General features: G+C 40.4%; 1 protein-coding gene across 1 annotated transcript in view; it reads right to left on the minus strand.

Moving 5' to 3' along the window:
- LOC147231232 (matrix metalloproteinase-17-like) overlaps positions 1-16,261 on the minus strand; it is an 81,199-nt gene that overhangs the window by 37,237 nt on the left and 27,701 nt on the right. Inside the window, exon 3 of the mRNA XM_086152512.1 lies at positions 16,040-16,175. Within this exon, the coding sequence (XP_086008638.1) occupies positions 16,040-16,175 (136 nt within the window). The remainder of the gene's footprint in view (positions 1-16,039; positions 16,176-16,261) is intronic.

Consider the following 16,261-nt stretch of genomic DNA (forward strand, 5'->3'; position numbering starts at 1 on the left):
TTGTTTTTGTAATTGCATTACAGAGGATAAAGATCTTTATCACAATATTCGGAATTTCTGAGACAGTCCTGTACAACAATGTACTCTCATTCACCTGTCTCTGAACTTACTGCTTGTTTTTGGACTGTGAGAGGAAACCGGAGAACCTGAAAAAAACCCAGGAAGAAATAGAACAGAACAGAAACCTATGTTGGAATCGAACCGCCTTCTGGCAGAAATCCTAATGTTACATTTTACATCACATTCCAGTCATTCAGCAGACGCTTTTATCCAAAGTGACTTACAAAAAGTGCAATTCAGCCACTGAAGATTCGAAGTACCAGTAGTCGGAAGTCAGAAGTGACCACTCTACCAAATAGTCATCTCAGAACCATATACATAGTACATTCATTTTAACCTTTTTTTTTTTTTTTTTTTTTTTTTAATTTTCCGGGATGGGTCGGGGGCTAAGTGCGATTATTGGGGTAGTGCTTGGTGAAGAGGTAATATCTATGCTACCGCCTTTTCTTTTCAATTACTTTTATTTCTCTGCCTCATTTTGTTCCTTCCTTCTCCGACAAGAATGTTGAAACAAAAGGAAAACATCTGTCTCGTGCTTGCTGTCAGCATAAAATTGTAGATGAAGTCACACCGTCACTATGGAATAAAAGGTGAGGAAGGGCAAGAAAAAACAGACTAATTTGGTGGGTATGAAACATTTAAATGTGAAAATAGCAGAAGAATCAAAGACTCTTCTTATTCTTTTCCTCCTTCACAACCAATCATCTGCCCGAATTTAGCCGTCTCCCCCTGGATCCTCCTCTCTCACACCGACAAACCTCTCTTGCAGTTCCAACCACGGCATCCTTCTACTAACATATTCACTGTCCCTCCTTTGTACATGTCCAACCCGTCTCAGTTTGACTTTATTTCCTAAAAAAAAAAAAATCGAACATGCCTTGTCCAGCTGATGGACTCGTTCCCCGAGCCGGTTCCAAGCCCAGATAAATGCAGCAGCATAAGTCAGGAAGGGCAGCTGACATGTTGTTGGAGCCAAAATAAATATACAAATGTCCAAGCTATGATACCAGAATGGAAAAATAGAAAATTGAATCTGTCTCTGATATTGATAGCAATTCGGACATTGATTCCGGTCGACGCTGAGACGTAGCGACACGGGTTTGCACAGATTAAGCGCCTGAGGGAAGCTAAGGAGCTCTGTGGGATCGTAATGATGAGTGAGACCGTAAAGTTAACTGTTTTAAAGAAGTTCTGTCATTCCACGCTATTCAGTTTGTGAAAAAAATCTTTTATGGATTTTGGCATCTTAAAAGCCGATTTGCTGTCACACAACTAATTAATCTGACATTTATTAGAATTCATACTCCTTCTTTATAATCAAGGATTTTTTTTTTTTTGGTGACAGTGAATCATCCCTCTGAATTATTCATCTCCTAACAGATTTTTGCTGTTTTACCAACAGATGCGTTTCTAGTTACAGTAATAATTACAGTAGCATCTCACTGATTGATGCTGATCTCCCACGGCTTTTTGTTATCTTCAGTTTGTTGATGTGCTTAAACATTTTTCCTGCAGAACTGTACAGATACTGAATAATTCTGAGGGATATCAGCAGTGTAAAAGAAAAAAAACAAACAAACATAATTTATAAGAATAAGTATAAGAACAAATTGATTTATCCCAAAGGAAATTGTTGTGCCAGAGTTACATGAAAAATATAACAATGATAAATAATAGTAGAAAATTGTAAAAACAGTAAAAAAAAAAAAAAAAAAGGGGGGGGGAGACTAAGAAATACAAATAAACAATAAAGTGTCTTATGTAACAAGTGAAAACTATAAAGTATCTTAAGGTCTAAAGTACCAAGTGAACGATAAGGAGTGCACAAGAGTATGAAAAAATATTATAAATGTAGCTGTTATGAAATATTGCACAGTTATGAACATATATACAGATAAATTATTACGTTTCACAGTATTACAGTTTTTTTTAAGGTTTAAGATTTTAAGATTCGCTGCGGCTGAGGGGAGAGGAACAAAAATAACATAATTTATGTATTCATATTATTTGCTATCTTTGATTCATTCACTATGTTTACAACTTCTCCTGCACGCAGGGTCGGGGGTGTGTAGGCGGGGTTCACCTTGGACCGGCCACAAGTCGATCGCGGTGCCACACATTGAGCCATTCACGTTCACTCTCATTTACAAGTCTGGCCAATTTAGGGTCTCCAACACACCTCCTCTATGTTATGGACTGAGAAAGAAAGAAAACCAGAGAGCCTTTAGGAAACCCAAGAAGACACAGGGAGGCATGCAACTCCCACACAGAAAAGCCCCCTTTTTGGAAAGGAACCAGGGAATTTCTTGTGAAGTGGAAGCGCTAACCACCGCGTCTTTTTTTATAGTCGCAGCAAGGGACTAACCGAACTATTGGGGCTAACCGGCGGTTCAGTGTCTTGCCAAAGGACACTTTGTCAAGCAGGAAAGGGACTGGGTCCAACAGCCAACGGAGTGGAGGGATGCCTGTGCGACCGACTCAGCCACAGACGCATCCTCCAGGGAGGAGTCCTGAGCTAGAAATTGAAGGTGTGATGTTTGGTGTTGATAGAAGTTATAGCCCACAGGTAAAATGTAATTTGGAAGAGAGGGAGAAATTCTGGAGTCAGTAAAATGAAGAGATACAGAATATCACCAAAAGTCAGAGTGATAATTGGTGCAGACTTCAATGGACATGTTGGTTCAAGCAATGGAGGTGATGAAGAAGTGACAGGTTTGGTATCCGAGATAGGAACGAAAAAGGGACGTATGGTGGTAGAGTTTGCAAAGGGGATGGACATGGCTGCACTGAATGCTTCTTTTCAGCAGAGGCAGGGGCAAAGGGTAACTTATAAAAGGATTCCATCTTGCATGGACAATGTTAGGAGATCAGATGGAAAGCTGACTGCAAAGTAGTGGTAGGTGAGAGTGTAGCCCGAGGGCATGTGATGATGGTGTGTAGGATGACTAGTGCACATCCAGCATTGTTTCAAGCCCGGATGAATAGCAGCATCGCTTATTTAAAATTAGTTTGCTTCACGCTGATGAAAGATCCAATGCTACACTTAAAAAAAAAACAAAAAACAAAACTGAGGGCATGACAGTAATGTTGATAAATGTATTTACCAGCACAGCACCTCTGTCTTTGGAGAAGATTGGTGTACTGACCTGAAAATATCATACAAAAGTTTTCAAGGCTGCCTCATTAACTGATGGAAGCGAACATCGAACTTTCGCTGATGATGTAACCGTTATTGATTTCATTTCCAAGATGCTGAAGGTGACTGGTGTGTGTGAAAAGATAAAAGAACAGCTTTGGTTTTCAGTTTGTTCATTGCCATTTTGATAAGTCCTGGATTGCGAGCACCCTGCCGCCGTTAAAAACATCCTGATAAGGTAAGCCTTTTTTGCAAAACCAATTGGCTGGATTTATTTTAAGGTCATACATCTAATGAAATGTTATGGTATAAAGCATACCCTTATTATAATACCAGAAAATCTAAAATATGCATTGATTGAAACTCTTAACTCAGAAGTGGACATTTGAAAGTTCCAAATTATAAGCATGCATGATTTCCAATAGTCAAGGATGACATAAAAAAAAAAAAAAAACATCTTCATAGCAAAGACCTTTTCTTCAGGAGGACAAAACTGGTTTATTAAAATTAGACTGGTTCCCCCCCATCTTTAACTTAATGATGAAACCCCGTAAACTGTCACTGCAGGCCATACGTTCTATTTTAAACTATTCAATTAAAAATGCTCCTGCAGAGCAAGAAGTATAAAGTTTTAGCAAGAAACAGCCTGGAGAGCATTTGCTTGCTGCACCAAAGATTAGGAAAATGGTTTAACCTACTTTGAAATGAGATGGACAGAAAGGAGACTGATTAAGCCTGACATCCTTTTTCCCGATGTCTTTAATTCCTTTTGCATAATTCCCACATTCATTTGTCAAACGAGTGGGAGGAAACTAGGATGCTGTGTAATTGAATGTGTGCTGTGTGTTCTGGACACGCCGGTTTTGCTCGAGCCGCCGTTTCACGGGTTTGACTTTTAGTTTCAACCCGAAGGCTCAAACACCTTTTCTCCTCATGGATTCAGCAGATGAGGTGAGCATGAAAGGAAAGAAATGAGGGAGATTAAAAGGTAAACAAAGAGACAGGGTAAAAGCAGTAAACGTCGAGACTCTTTGGTTGTCGTCCGAGTTCCGGCGTCTGGCACGCGCCTCCTGTGGAGTTTCTCCTCCACGGAGACGTGAGCTGACATCGAAAGGGATGCAAAGAAGGGCAGGCGCACATGCGCTTTCTGTCCTCCGCTACCCTCCCGAGACATAAGCTGATTAACCTGAGAGCTGAAAGATGGCGATTCGCTTGCTCATACTTGCAAACACGGAGCAACTCACACGGGGGAAACGCTTACCCTGTCAGACTAAGACGCATGCTGTGCTTTAACCGAATAAAAGAAATTAAACGTACCTCTCGGACCACACTCGCGAGGTACAAAACACACATCGTTTCATCCGGGCCAAAGATGAACGCTCCGAGATTCTGAAAAACCTGTGACTCTTCCCCCTTTGCGAATCATTTCTAAATCTCAGTCTTCCCCTCCTCCTTTTCCCCCTCACCGCCAGTTATTCCTGACTATTACGTTCACAAACTTTGACGCTGACGTGATATCTAGAGAGGGCATTTTGTTAAGGTTCCACCAAGCAATTTCACAGGCTGATAGCCTCACACAGGAGCAGGGAGATGAATGCTGAGGGGCTTCAATACCCACCCTGGGATAGTGAAGCATAATGTCAAGAAGCTCCACTTGTGTGGCAGAATTACTTTTTGCTGTACACAATGATGGGAAGAGCACCTTGCATACACACGTGCAAAACTCAAAGATCCACACTCTGCTGCTGAAAGTGAGGGCAATTCAAATTACCTCCGTCTTATCTGTTCCCATTGGGGATTTGAAGATTAGACCATTGTAATTCAAAGAGTATTGTCAATTAAAATCCACTGAAAAGATAAATTGGCCCTCGCGGTTCAAATCACTAAAACTAACTTTGAAACCGCAAATACTTCTTCGGCTCGAGCCAGTCCTAGACGATATTGGGTGACTGATGTAAACAAAGGGTTGGGTAGAACAACAATTTCCTTTGTGAGAAATTCATCTATCCATCTTCTGCCACTTCTACTGCACTCAGGGCCGCGGGGGATGATGGAGCCTATCCTGGCTGTCATCGGGCGAGAGGCGGGGTACATCCTAGATTGGTGCCAGTCAATCCCAAAACAACAACAACAACAACAACAACAGCAGCAGAGACAACAACAATAACTATTATTAATAATGATATAATGATTATATATGACTACAACTTCTACTAATAATAACAATATTCAATAATATTTAATAATATTTCATAATATCACATTGTATTTATTATTATTATTAGTATTATTTTTATTGCTATTGTTATTGTTATTATTATTATTATTATTATTATTATTATTAAAACAGCGGTTATAATAATGTAATGTTGTGCACATATGATAATAGATAAATGCATTTCTGCACTTACAGAGAACTTTTAAACACAGTGCTATACAAATAAGAAGGGGTAAAAGTAGGGCACTTATAAAATCAACATCACACTTTCAACTATTTCATTAAGAGTTTCCTTACATTGGGACCAATAAAGCACTATCTTATATTATAGATAGATAGATAGATAGATAGATAGATAGATAGATAGAGATAGATAGATAGATAGATAGATAGATAGATAGATAGATAGATAGATAGATAGATAGATAGATAGATAGATAGATAGATAGATAGAAATTGAATTGTCATAGCAGCCGGTACCATAAAAATACAATAACTTAAGAAAAAAATTAATAACAAAAAATACAAAAAGGAAAAATGTAAATAAACAGAAAACCGCAATAAGAAAGCTGTGGTAGAAACATATGGCTAAGCAGCGGACCAGATCGGAGGATGTGTGTTAATTAAGGTGCTCCAGTTCAGTGACCACAGGTCTGGAAGAGGCAGATGTATTTAACAGTCTGATGGCAGCAGGCATGAACCATCTCCTGTATTGCGAGGTTGTATGAGTCGGTATTGTCCATGATTGCCAGCACTTTTGCCAGCATTTCGCCCTCGGTGACCTCCTCCGGGGTGACAAGCTTATCTTTTCTTGTCTTACTGTTCATGAAACATTTAGCAAATGAACAAAAATCTGATATTTGCACATTCATAACCCCAACTGATAAACACCTTATACTAGTGTGTGTGCGTGCGTGCACATGTGTGTGTGTGTGAGAGAGAGAGCTCATCAGCGCAGCGGTGACACCCTGGTGATCTCAAAACAGAACAAAATGGTTTGAGAGCAGCTCAGATGGCAGGAAATTTGAAATTCCCATTAGCATTCCTATTACATTGAAATCAGTGCAGTGACTCCAGCATTGATTTCTTCGCTCCTAGTTTAGTACAGAGACCAGGTGATGAGGAACAGCAGTGTGGAAAAAGAACCGCAAGGGTGGGGTTTTGCAACTTTTACAAACAAAAGAGGCATTTTACTTCATTGAACGAATGAATGAATCCATGAATCTACCAAACATATGATGGTTGAGTTTGCTTTTCATCCCAATGCCATTTTCTGTTGCTTTTAAGAAGGAGAAGAAAAACATGGAAATTAACAAAATGTTTCCTGCTTTGAAAGTACTTGGGAAATGAAGCAAATTTAACATGTATATAAGCTAAATAATGGGCTACTTCAATCCTCTATGTTGTCCTCTGCATGGCACAGCGTTTGACCCGAAAGCAAGAAAATAAAGACAAATAAATAAATTGTATTGTAGAGAATATTGTATAATATATGTAAATAATACATTAATTATATATGATAAGTATAAATAATACCATAGCTATCAGGTAAAGTTGCTGAATTTCTAAAATAACATTACATGCCCATTATAAATTTACTGTCTTTTGATTTTGGTCTGACCCACAAGAGAACAGCATAAAAAAGTTAGAATACTGAGTCCAAAGTCCAAAGAGGTGAAGAAGTGTTTGATTAAAACATGTATACAAGAAAATTGCGGTATTCCACCTTTTAAATTTATCATTATCCTTCACTTTGTATTTTTTTTTTTACTTGAACTCACCATTCTCTGCCTACAGTAAAGCATCAGCCTGACTTATCATTTGAGCTGATAAAGACCCTCCACTGGGATAATGCACTAGCGGTGTGAGATCATTTCAATCTCATTCTGCTGTTATCCCCGCTTTGTGTTTTCTCTCCCTCTCGGCATCCCAACCAATCTGTTTGCGTTATCATTAGAGCTGCTAAAGACTCCACGGCCCTCCGCTGCGATAATGCACTAACATTACGAGACAATGGGCTAACAACGGGCTGATACGCAAACCGGCTGTTAGGACTGTGACGAAGTTGACTGAGTGGAGGGGGATCTTGTGAAACGCCCTGTTTGCTACCTCGTGTGTGTGTGTGTGAGAGAGCGAAGTATTGATTGGACAGATATTTTCAACTTTTATTTTTCGACAAGATTAAGTCGGTTAGTCTCTACACTGCAGCTTTCAGTCCTTACATAATGTGGCCTCCAGTTGCTTAGTATGCTACAGATCAGGGGAGCTAATAACATATTACTTGTATGTTCAACCGTAGAAGCGCTTTTGCAGGAACCTTGGGCGGTTTCATCTCGAGTTGCGAATAAGGAAAACAGATAGAAAAGAAATCAGAAGAGAAAATCCGGCCAATTCAAGGTCAGTGTTTGTCAAACTGCAGACGAGGAGAACAAGTATCAAAGCAACACCCTCGGATACGTTCACAATGCTACCTCTCACACAGTCCAATTAATTATATCTATATGGATATAAAAGAAAATAATTTTTTTTTTATACCACTACAGTCTGCTGGACTCTCCCTTGAAATTCACCAGACTTCACCCGATTCAAGGACTTCAGTTTCCCTATCCAACACATCACTGTGGTACGACAGTAAGTACAGAAAAACTCACAATACGCTATCAACATGTAAGTTGTTTGATATATAACGGTATGTTATCAAAAAAGTTGTCTACCAAGGCCTTTTTTAGTCACTATCTGAAGAAACAAACCATCGTCTTTGCAAAAAATGGCGATACGTGAACGTGGAATCCCGAGGAGAACTTGATGTAACATCGATGAACGAAGGGCCTCATCGGTTTCTATGAAATTGGCTCGGTGGCACACGAAGCAAAATAAAAAAAAAACAAACAAACCTCAACTTCTGGGTACAGTTTCCTGCATTGTGTGACTCATACAGAACCACAGCACAGACTCCTGCGGTGAGCTGACTAGCATTAGGAGTAGCCTTTGGCTGACTTGAAAAGAGAGAGGAAAAAAAAACAGAGAGAAATCCAGCTTGGATTTCTTGGCCTTAGGTTTTTTTTTTGAGCCTTGGAAAGCCGACGGCCACTTCAGGATGTAGGTTAAATACTAGGTAGGGGTTGAAATCTCAACTTTAAAGAAAAATGGGAAGCCACTTGTCATGACATCAGTGTCAAGACAGTAGATGCGTAACATATTAGTGCAGAGACTGTAGTTTTCTATAAGGTTCATACAACTTTAAAAGTATAAACAAAGAAAAACTTGAAGCAGATGTCTACACAGAAATAGTCACTTGTGGTTACTGCACAACAGCGGCACAAGAGCCAATGGAGAAATATGACTCCCATTAATGGTCAGACTCATTCTGTGTTGCTTTCATCCTGCAACTTTTAGGAGGGAAAAATTTGGTGGTTAGCTGGAGTTTGGTGTTATTATAAAGTGAATATGATCTTGATTTTCTCTCTGGTTGAGTTATTTTGCTACAATCCCATTTCAAGATGTTATAGTCCGTCTTTGTCTTCCATTGTCACAGCGATCACTTAGCCAGATCTGACAGGATGAGTCCAGCGGAAAAAGGATTGACCTTTCAACCGTTATCATTTTATTCATTCTGACTGGAACATTGATTTCAATATTTGTTAAGTAAGATAATGCCAAAAAATAACAATACAGAGGTTTACATATGAATATGATACAGAGGAATACGGAGGTTCTCAGTCATCAAGGTCATGGTTAATTTTTGTCGAAATCTTTTCGACTTCAATTTTTTCCCTTGAAGGCATTTCACCTCTTATCCCAGAGGTTTCTTTACTTTGATGGGACTGTGGGGAGTTTTCCGTACATGACTGCCAGGGTAGGGGGGGGGGGGGGGGGCTTCCCAAAGCCTCAAACCCTGTCTTCAGGGTAAGAAATACAAGTCCAGCTGCCATGAAAAGATTTTGACAAGAATCATAGATACATACATCATTCATTTATTCATTCATTATCAAGGGAAGCTTATCCTGCAGTCAGGATAAGGTTGTGAGGGGGCTGGAGCTTATCCCAGCTGTCATTGGGTAAGACGGTTCACCCTGGACCCGTTGCCAGTTGATCGCAAGGCCACATATAGAAACGTACAACCACTCAGTTGGGTTTGCTGCAAGTATTTGGACTGCGGGAGGATACCGGAGACACGGACATCCATAGAGACGCGGCGTAAACATGCAAATCCACACAGAAAGCCTTTCAGAATCAAAACCATGGACCTTCGCTCTGTAACAACTGTACCATCGTGCTGCCCTACTCTTGAACTCATTTGTCAAAAGAAGAAAAATCAAACCCCGAAACCTCATGTGAAATAAACCGAGGACGGGTCTTTTTGGATCCTCATTTCAGTCGTATAATGTGACATTTTTGGATGCTTATAATATACAAGCGCAAAGAAAAACATCCTTGCACAAAAATACAAAGCTACCTCTTGAAGGTATGGGGATAGAGACAAGTAGGATTATTCATCGGGTGACTAAAATTCACAAATAAATAAAAGTTTATTTACCGAGGCAATAAGTGACAGTGATATAAATACTTATTTATTTCTTTAATCAGACTGATTTGGAGGATTAGCATACCAGCAGCTAATATGCCTGTCAGATTGCATCTGACTCATTAGCTATTTTGCACATTGCATCCATTCTCTAGGGTCTGTTATTCACCCACATAGTCTAATGAAGCAGAAATAACACAGAGTATTAGATGTTAAAAATAATTTTCAAGCTGAGTAGTGAGGGAATTGCTATTCTAGTGGTCCAAAACCATTAGAAAAACAGAATCAGAACAGGAAAGTACCCCTCTCTTAACCCATAGCTTGAACCCAAGAGAAGAGGCCAGTATGTGCTTAGTATCAATGATTTCATTTTATTTTTTACATTTTTATTTATGATGCTGTGCGATTTAGGTATATATGTGCTTCAAAGGACCTCAGTAGTGACAGAAACCCAGTGGGTGATGGTTAGTAGCGAAACAAGACAAAGAGAGCCACCAGGACAGAGACTGAGGATACTGACATGAGCCTGAGAGATCCTGAATTTTAGCAATCTAAAACATGAAAACGCACACACACTGCCAATGTGGCGGACACACTGACCTTTTAAACCCTTCATATTTGGAATATTCATGGATATTGCGTCGATATGACAACGCACCGGTTTTAAAGGCTGCTTTTTGTAGAAAAACAAGCAAACAAAAATTTATGAATATTTAACGCCATGCAACGCAACCAGATGGTGATGTTTTTTGCCAAATGGCCAAAACACTAGCGTCACCAACGAGGTAACAGCGGAGGGTGAAATCAACAAACTGCCCCTCAGTTTACCATCTTCTGAAATGATGCGCATATATTGCCCGGTGAAGCAAGGAGTAATAAAGAATATTGAAAATAACAGCGCTTGTTTGTTGTATTTTAAACTTCTTGCAATCTGACTGGACACCTCGCTTTATGCGTGCTGCAAAATAGCCGATGTCCGTTCCTTCTGCCTTGGCTTGAAATGCTGGGAGCAGAGTTGAAAGTGTAAATAATACCATCTCATGCCAGCTCACTGTTAAATCAGCCTTGAATTCTGGTGTGAATCAGCCCGGACCAATCACATGTTTCACTGCCCTCAGCATTACAATGATGAGTATCATGTTCCTCCCATCGTCATGCATAGACACATCAGAGAATTAATGGAAATATCTCTCATTCTCCTAAACAAGATATAATTTTAATATGTGCCATGAAGGGTGGCTCTGGAAAATTTGCTGCAAATGTGACCTTAAAAGGAATGGAAGGAGAATAAATCACTATACAGTAACGTGTAGTGAGAGAGTTTATGAAGTTTCTTCAAATGTTGTGATATTTTGTGTTTTTACTTCTTGTATAACATCTAATACTCTGTGTCTAATAAATCAATTGAAGATACAGCAACCATTAATTTGGTTTTCACATAAAGAACCACACTGTGGAAGAGCTAACAAAGCTAACATCGTTCCACCCGGACTCCTCTCATTCACACACATATACTCTGTCTTGCTGCGACTAACCTTCATTCCTCTCCTTTCCAGAGCATACCTCTACCTCTCTGGATTTTCCTCTACCTATCTATCACAATGTCATCTGCAAACATCATGGTCCATGATGATTCCTATCTAACCTCATCTGTTGGCCTGTCCATCACCACTGCAAACAAGAATGGGCTCAGAGCTGATCCCTGATGGAGTCCCATCTCCACCTTGAACTTCTCTGTTACCCCTACAGCACACCGTACCACTGTCTCATAGCAACCATACATGTCCTGCACCAGTTTAACATACTTCTCTGCCACTTCAGACTGCCTCATACAATACCAGTTCCTCTCTTGGCATCCTGTCATATCCTTTTTCTAGGTCTACAAAAGCGCAATACAGTTCCCCCTGGCCTTCTCTGTGCTTCTCTATAAGCATTCTCAAAGCAAATACTGCATCTGTTGTACTCTTTCTAGGCATAAAGCCATACTGCTGCTCACAAATGCTAACTTCAGCTCTTAGTCTAGTTTCCACTACTCTTTCTCATAACTTCATTGTATGGGTCATCATCTTTATCCCTCTAGAGTTACTGCATTTCTGCACATCCCTCTTAACCTTAAAAATGGGCAACATCACACTTCTTCTCCATTCCTCAGGCATCTTCTGACACGCTAAGATCCTGTTGAATGATCTAGCCAGAAACTCTACCGCTGCCTCTCCTAGATTCATACCTCCACAGGTATATCATCAGGATGACCTGCCTCTTCTATCCTTCCCTCTCTTTCATTTTCCTTATTCATCAGCTCTTCAAAATACTCTTTGCATCTTTCCATCACTCATCTAGCATCTGTTAATACATTTTCCTCTCTATCCTTTATCACCCAGACTTGCTGTACATCCTTTCCATCTCTATCTCTCAACTCCTCCCACAAAAGAAAAACCTACAACACCCCAACTTTTACAGCTTCCATCACTTTGTCCTCTGCTCTGCCTTTGTCTTATTGATCTTCCTTGTCATCAGACTCATCCTACTAAACACCATCCTATGCTGTCTGGCGAAACTCTCGCCTCAAACTACTTTCTTTCTTCTTCAGATTACCTTGTTTATACAGGACGTAGTCTACCTGTTTGATCCTGTCGCTGCTCTTATAAACTACCCTATGTTCCTGTCTTTTCTGGAAAAAAAGGATTCCGTACAGCGAAGTTTACCACCATCTGTCCCTCTGAATTCCTATCTTGCATACCCCCAACATGTCCATTGAAGTCTGCATCAAATACCACTCTCTCATCTCTGGGGATATTCTACACCACTTCATCTAACTCATTCCAGAACTTCTCCTTCTCCTCTAACTCACATCCCAACTGTGGGGCATAGCCACTTACACCTTCAATTTCCAGTTTCGACTCATAAGTCTATCTGACATTCTTTTGACTTTCAGAACATTCCAAACAGACTCCTTCAAGATAACTCCTACTCCATTTGTCTTCCTGTCAGTACCATGATAGTACAACTTAAACCCTGCTCCCAAGCTCCTAGCCTTACTACCTTTCCACCTGGTCTCCTGGACACACAGTACATCCACCTTCCTCCTCTGCATCATGTCAACCAACTCTACCTTTTCTTGTAATAGTCCTGATATTCAAAGTCCCTACTCTCAGTCTCAGACTCTTGCCTTTCCTCTCTGCTTCTCAACACGCCTTCCGCCTCTCCTTCTTTGATCCACAGTAGCCCAATTTACACTGGTACCCTGTAGCTTATCAGCACCAATGGTAGTCATTGTTAAACTGGGCCTTGACCGATCTGGTATGAGATTCTTTGGTTTGATTTGCATATTTCGTTTCGGCACAAGTTTTACACCAGATGCCCTTCCTGACCCAACCCTCGGCATTTATTGGGGCAGGCTCAGGGAGATACTGGCCTGTGTGCCCCTGAGGCTGCATTTTACATTATTATAATATTAATGATACCAATAATAATGATTGTACATTTTATTTGAGGTTGCCTTTCTTGACACTCAGTGTCACGATTGGAGTTTTCAGTACATACTGTTGTACCACAGGGATGCGTGGGTTGGGGAAAATAAAGTCTTTACAGTGAATTTCAAGGAAGAGCCAAACAAACTTTATTGGAATTTAAAAAAAAAAAAAAACAACAACTTTTTTTCCTTTTTTTTATCTTTCTATATATAGTTAATTGGACAGTGTGAAAGGTAGCATTGTGAACAAATCTGAAAGTGGTGGTGTTAACCTTGTTCTTCTCACTGTCTGCGACGTGACAAACACTGACCTTTAACAAAACACAGAACATGTTTGCGAGCTCCTCCACGATATGCGGATTCCAGATGTCCCAATCAGAAAACTAAACCTGGCAAGGTGGGTGGATGTGACTCGCAACAAAGTTCTTGCAAGTTTCAAAGTGATAGAATAACAGGAAGAAGTGAGGGGGGCAAGACAAATGAGAAAGCTGGGGTGCTTTGAAGCACAATGTGTCACTGCAGGATACCTCAAACTGGCAGCCTGAGGGCAGAGGGCATTCACATTCAGTAAGGCAGGCTCGCGGAAGGTAAGGACAGACAAGGCTGCACAGAAGAAAGTTCCCGACCCAAGGCTCAAGCGTAGTTGCAAAGGAGGCCAAAGGCAAAGTTCCTATTGGACAACAGGGGTCATTTCTGATGACATGGCTGGTGGCAGCACTGAGGACTCTGTCTTGAAGGCTGACGCTCAGGCATGAGAGTGACTGTGAGTCGGTCTGCGGCGGCCGTGTCGAAAACCCTCTTGCAGCAAAACCTGGGGGTTTAGTCGAGAACAGATGCCGACCCGAGGCTACTTGATTAAAAGCCAGCAGGCTGAATGAGCAGACTGCCTTTTGGCTTGCCACTTCCAGGCCTGTCTTCAAAGATATTACAGCAAGGTAATAGTTCTTGGTCTCAGTCCTTTAAAGCAGTGATGCAGGCTGACGCCTTATTTAAAGTCTCTCTTGAGTCTATTGAAATTCCATTCAAGAAATTGTTAAGTTATGCCCAGGCTGGTGTGGGGGATCCACAGGTAATCTAAACCTTCTGTTACAAATTGCTCTCAGGGAAATATTAAAGAATTGCGGTGGCTATAATGGATCAGACACAAAAAGACGACTCAGGGCAAAAGTACAAAAGCCTCCAATTGAAGACCTGATCTTGCAGGTAACAAAAACAGGGGGCCGAGAGACGATGTGCTAATAACGGATGTGCAAGATGAACTCAGGGCAAGGGGGGATGTGATTGGAAAAGGGGAGTTGCACTTTGTTTTTTAAGATTATCTAAACTTTGCCCCGAATTGCGCGTCTGGGTTCTCGCCTAGTTAGTCATGACACAACCCGGGGAATCTAAGACAGAAAGTGATAGATTTATCAAAAGGAAAGGAGGTGAGAAGTCAGACTAAGTACATCAATAAACAAAGAAGAAAAAAAAAACGACCTCCACACACGATCAGCACAATTATTGCTGTAGAGCGACATCCCACATATTTCCTGGCAGGCACGATAAGTCCAATTATTTACTGACCTTAACTTTTGCTAGACACTGAACGATCACAATCTTCTTAATACTATATATATATATATATATATAGGCCAAATTATAATAATAGGAGAATAACAAGACAGATAATTTGACTTTAAAAGACAAAAAAACTTATCTTAAGGTACAAAAATTGCTTTTATACAATACAATCCCATTACTGCTATAAATGTGACTGTTTATGTATCTCCTAATATTGCATGGCACTGGAGAGATTAATTATAGTTATGAAGGAAGTATGAGTTCTACAGTGAACTCAAAGTTAAAGGGCGTTAGGTGTTAACAAGTAAACAACATGCCAGGCTGTACTTGACTAAAGCTTCCTACCATGACTGCTGTTCAACCACAAGAGCGATCTGATCCATTGTTGTGTTTAAGGAAAGCAGTGCATCAACATCTTTGCTGGGCAAGTCTTAAAAAAAATGTCATAATAAGTCCAGACTGATCTCATGTCACTGCAACTGTGAGCTCCAAATACATCTCTTCCCTGTCTTGCATATACATTTATGTGTTGGCTTAGGGACAAAAAGTAAGGGGTTTGGGTTGTCATGGGGTGGAAATTTGCAAGGAGAGAGATTATGGAGGTGATGGAGAGATAAAAACTGCAAGAAAGAAGATCGTGTCTAGTTTGCGCTGACAATTCCTAGCATCTGAAAAGCAGGTGCAGATTGAACATCAAATGTGCAAATGAGAAAACAGCAACGTTCTTGTCAGTTTTGAAACTCAGTAACATCGTATTTACCGGAAATTTGGGGGGGATTAGCGACCATCTTGGACAGTCTCGACTCACCTGTACCTGTGCGAACGGTGACTGGACGAGGGAATCAAAAACGTTTATTTTTGAGAGTGTATAGATGTTTGGTGACACATCCACCGCCTCCTAACATCAGCACATTCCCATGTTTATACTTTTCAACTTCTATATTCCATATTTAGCCCTCCTGAGCAGCAAGGCGGATGAGAAAATATAATGTTTGAAGAACCAACTAACCCATTGATTAGTAATGTCAATATGGTACTGATTGGAATTCTTATTACACTGTCTCCTACCTCCAGGACAGGTGTCTCTTTTTCCATTTTTTCGGTGGATCCAGGCTTCGTTTCTTGCGGCCCGTCGTAATTTCAGCATCAGACACATCTGGCAATGAACATCTGGGTGTTTTCATTAGGCCCAGTGTGGCTTGATCTGTAGAGCAGTGATTTTATCAGAAAGGTGCTAATTAAAGTTAGATTCACACCTTTTGACACCGTCTAACCGGCAAATAAACAAAC

Source organism: Fistularia commersonii, chromosome 9, assembly GCF_037954325.1.
Source record: "Fistularia commersonii isolate RoL2024-O1a breed Wild chromosome 9, RoL_Fcom_v1.0, whole genome shotgun sequence".
Classification (NCBI taxonomy): domain Eukaryota; kingdom Metazoa; phylum Chordata; class Actinopteri; order Syngnathiformes; family Fistulariidae; genus Fistularia; species Fistularia commersonii.